At 35.1% G+C, this 4,384-nt stretch overlaps 1 protein-coding gene across 1 annotated transcript; it reads left to right on the top strand.

Moving 5' to 3' along the window:
- Positions 1–1,166: 1,166 nt before the first annotated feature.
- LOC107592900 (small vasohibin-binding protein-like) lies at positions 1,167–3,002 on the top strand. The gene is made up of 4 exons (XM_016282476.1): positions 1,167–1,318; positions 1,757–1,766; positions 1,931–2,035; positions 2,399–3,002. The coding sequence occupies exons 1-4, from the start codon at positions 1,167–1,169 to the stop codon at positions 2,483–2,485; spliced, it is 354 nt and encodes a 117-aa protein (XP_016137962.1). The 3' UTR covers positions 2,486–3,002.
- Positions 3,003–4,384: the final 1,382 nt, after the last annotated feature.

Here is a 4,384-nt window from a genome sequence, read left to right as displayed (position 1 = left end):
GCTATGATTACTCTACTTTTAAAGCATCAATTCGATTTAAACAATAGGTCTACATAATATTCACATATGCTGTTCATAGGGGACGTATTGTATTAGTCCTACAGTTAAATATTATAATATTATTTAAACCTTACTAGTAACATTTTTACATAACATTTATTTATTTTATCTCACAATTCTGACTTGCAAATGCAATTATAACTCGACTTAACTCAAAAATAGTGAGTTTGTCAAATCTGAGGGGAAAAAGCCAGAAGAGCCGAGGGGAAAAGAGAGAAGGACGAGTTGTTTTTCCTTATTAGAATTGTGAGATATAATCTTGGAATTGCGAGAATAAAGTCAGAATTTTGAAATATTTACCTTTTTTTTCTTTCTTTTATTCCATGGCTCCATAGACTGCCACTTGCTTGAAAAACGAAATTTTCTGCCTCCAGATAGGCTCCGCCCACAACAAACGTCATCCTTGTTTCGGATCTGACTATCCCACTCTCTAAGGTCAATTTCGTTGAATAACAGTGCTTATCGCTGGGTGACAAGCTCTTGTAATATGCGGAGAACATTTTGAAAATTACATCTAATCAATATAATCTATAATCTTTTTAAACCTAACTATTTTGTACCGTATCCGTGAAATTCTCTAGCCGTAAAGGCTATCTCCCGGGTTTTCTGCAACCATGATGCGCGCGCATCCTGAATGTTTACAAATCTATAATTGGTCTATATATATATATATTATACACACACACATGAAATATTAAAAATAAACAAACATTTATAAATATAATAAAAATAATATTTGAAGAAAGCAAATGTTTAAAATTAAAATGTAAAAATAAGTGTTGTTTTTTTTTTATTAAAATTTTTTTAATTAATTAATTACATTTGGTACATTTTATGCATTTGAGAATAAGCCTTTACACAAACAAGTATCAAATGAGCCCAAACTCACTTTGTAGTGTACAAAAGCTGTAGGCCTACAGTGTTTAGATCACAACAGTTTCAAATTATACCCTTTATGTAGGCCTGTACAAGCTGCTTTCCACTGCCATCTTGACTCATTACCTCTGTAGATGTAATCCCATCATGCATCTGTCTGATGAACTGCGCTCTGGAGTGAAAGAATGTCTCGATAACAGACCAATCACTTTGAGTTACTGCTCTAGTCAATGAGGAGTGCTGGTATTAGGGAAGAACACACGGTCAAGAGCAGTGGGCAAAGCTCCTCTTATGCATCTGACAACAATCTGCCGTCACAGGCTCATGGCACCTCTCGACCCACCGCATTCAGTTTGTTCAGGCTGGCTTTCCGCAGACTGTGGCAATGGCTCATGGGAACTCCCTCGCGCATGCCAGCTTTTCCTAGGGCGCTAAAGGTCGGGTTAAGACTGAGTGGAAAATCTGTCGGAGGGGGTCTGTTGCATTTAGGATCAGTTGTTCTTCCTTGGATGTTATTACAGAGCGAGTGCTCTCCTGTGTTGGGGAAGGAATCCAGGAAAACACATCGGAATGTGCCATGATAAATTTCATGTGGCACAGCGGTGCCAAAGGGCATAAACTTGAGGACAGCTATATGAGTGTCAAGTGAGGGTTCGTAAAAGTACAGCATCGTATATGGTCGAAACTAACGTAAACCCATCAATGACACACATGTCTTGTTTTGGGGCATTTTTACAATTATACGAGTCTTCTGTTACTCTAACGACACGATCCAACCGGGATAGTTTATAGTCTCTTTGACATTTTTATGCCCCATCAGGTTCTGCCAGGTATCGGATTAACCAATATTTATGTTAATGATGATCTGTAGGCCTTCGCCGAGAGCTTTTAGCAGTTTTTTCCTAGGTGGTCCATTGGTGTCTGACAACCTGACACCTCTACATACAGTCTTTCTGGTGACATATGAGTGTTTTTGTCGTCTGATACGTTGGAGCCAGCATGTCGAAAAGACAAACAGAAGCAGCAAACACCGACCCGTGGAGACAGAACCAAACAGAAATCAGCCCAGCAGGAGCTAAAGCAGAGACAAAGAGCAGAGGTCACATTGCATTTTGCATTTATTTGATCCAAATAAACAGTAATATTGTTTACAGTAAAACTGTTTGAACGATTTTAATTTACTTTAAAATGTAATTTATTCCTTTCATGCAAAGCTGAATTTTCTGCATTACTCCAGTCTTCAGTGTCACACGATCCTTCAGAAATCATTGTAACTGTCTGTACAAAGTTGCACGATCAGTATGATCAGTTACTCATTTACTTGCATTTCTTGATTTAAATATTTAATGCTCACTCTGTCATTTCTTTATTTTAAATGTTAAAAATCTTCAAATGTTTATGTTTATTTCCAATTCAGATCGATTCATCTCAGTTTGTTTGTTCTGTTTTTGGTGTGTTACAGATTTATGCCCTGAACAAAGTCATGACTGAACTTGAACAGCAGCAGTTTGAGGCCTTTTGCAAGCAGAAGCAATCACAAGCCGAATGAGAAAAACTCATGTCAGGGCAAACATACACAGGTTAGGGTTATGTCATGATGTTACTCATATTTTTTTGTATTATTGTACACCATTTGATAATCATCCCTTTCAGCCCTTGACATTTAAACCAAAATGTATTCGCTGGAGACTGATGCACACACACACTACTTGAATCTGAGTGTCACAATCACATCGCAAAAGTTGGTCAGTATGTACAAAACTAAAAATATCATAATCCATTATATTTATCAGAGAATCTCCCTGTGAAAAGACATTCACTCACTATAGGTCTGTTCAGTTTTATTTTCACTGTCATTGTTAATTGTCATGTTTTATGTGACATTATTGTCCTGAACAAGTATTACATTATGTATGATTGCACAAAGCTAGACAATTTGTGACCTGTTGACTGAAGAATATTAAGATACAGTTGTCACTCTTTTGGTTTATGACTAATTTATTTTGTGACATACATGATAGTTATTGTTCTTTTGACCACAAGCGGTTTTTTGACAGATTAGTTTTTAATTCAAATTTGGTTATTAAATGTTGAAAACAAATATAAAATGATTTCCTTCTCTGAGCCTTATTTTCCTGCATCCCACAGTCAGTATAAGCTAATATAAGGATCAATGAACTCTGAAAAACAAAATGCATCACTGTTTCCACAAAAAAATATTAAGCAGCACAACTGTTTTCAACATTGATAATAATAAGAAATGTTTGTTGAGCAGCAAATCAGCATATTAGATTGATTCATGAACACTGAAGCCTGGAGTAATAATGCAAAAAATTCAGCTTTACATCACAGGAATAAATTACATTTTAAAGCATATTCAAATAGAAAACAGTTGTAATAATAAATTATAATAATACTTCAAAATATTACACTTTTACTGCATTTTTTATGGAATAAATGCAGCCTTGGTGAGCGTAAGAGATTTCTTTCAAAAACATTAAAAACTCTCCCCAACCCTAAACTTCTGAATGGTAGTTCAAATACAGTCTTCATCTTGCAGTCAGATGAAAACGGCCAAGTCATAGAAGCGCAAATGTTTCAGTGCAAAACTATAAATGCAATATATCGTTTGATGAAGGAAGGTCTAAAACAGATCAGGTTTTGTCACTCCTTTTATTTTGAAGTGTGCATGATACAGAGCTATTTGTATTGCATAACACATTAGGAGATTATGCTAATTGAAGATGTATTGCATATAGAAACTTCATTAGAAGTGCATTGGTAGTGTAAGTTAACTTAATGCATAGCTTGCAGGGGCATATAGAGGTAGTTAGTGGTTGAACAGAAATAGGAACCTCTAAAAAGAATTCTAATCTGATCAGATGCTTTTTTTCTTAAGGCCTAGCATTACATGTACATTTATACTATTTGTACTATTACACCTAGTGCAGTATGTGCAAAACTAAAAGCAAGCTGCGAGAAAATACATCTGGTCTTTTTCAATCAATCATTATTTTGTCTAATTGGTGTTTAGAGATCTATTGTAACAGAGCTTCCAGTCACTCTCACTCCAAACCAGCCCTGCCAATACTTGGTGTCTTGACCGCCATGTTCAAAAGAGATGAAGCGAAGGCCCGGACCATAATCTGTGAATGTGTGGCTCACCTATAACAGAAGTACAAGTTTGCATGAACAAAATTGCGATCGCGATTAATCGCACCCGACATAAATTTTTGTTTACATAATATACAGGTATGTGTGTGTACTGTGTATATTTATTATGTATATATAAATACACACACATGCATGTTTACATTTCAGAAAAAATATGTTTATATATTTAATATATTTATATATAGTATAAATTATATGAATATAAATATAGACATGTAAATACATGTAAACAGTTTCAAAATATATACTGTATGTGCGTGTATTTATATGTACA

Source organism: Sinocyclocheilus grahami, unplaced genomic scaffold (assembly GCF_001515645.1).
Source record: "Sinocyclocheilus grahami isolate Dianchi unplaced genomic scaffold, SAMN03320097.WGS_v1.1 scaffold160.1, whole genome shotgun sequence".
NCBI lineage: Eukaryota > Metazoa > Chordata > Actinopteri > Cypriniformes > Cyprinidae > Sinocyclocheilus > Sinocyclocheilus grahami.
This window is presented reverse-complemented; position numbering and strand designations above follow the sequence as displayed.

Bases quoted from the DNA above. Each gene is read 5' to 3' on its own strand.
- LOC107592900 (XM_016282476.1), top strand. From the start codon at position 1,167: ATGAGGAGTGCTGGTATTAGGGAAGAACACACGGTCAAGAGCAGTGGG. The intron at 2,036-2,398 runs GTCACATTGCAT...GGTGTGTTACAG, and splicing joins AGCAGAGACAAAGAGCAGAG to ATTTATGCCCTGAACAAAGT.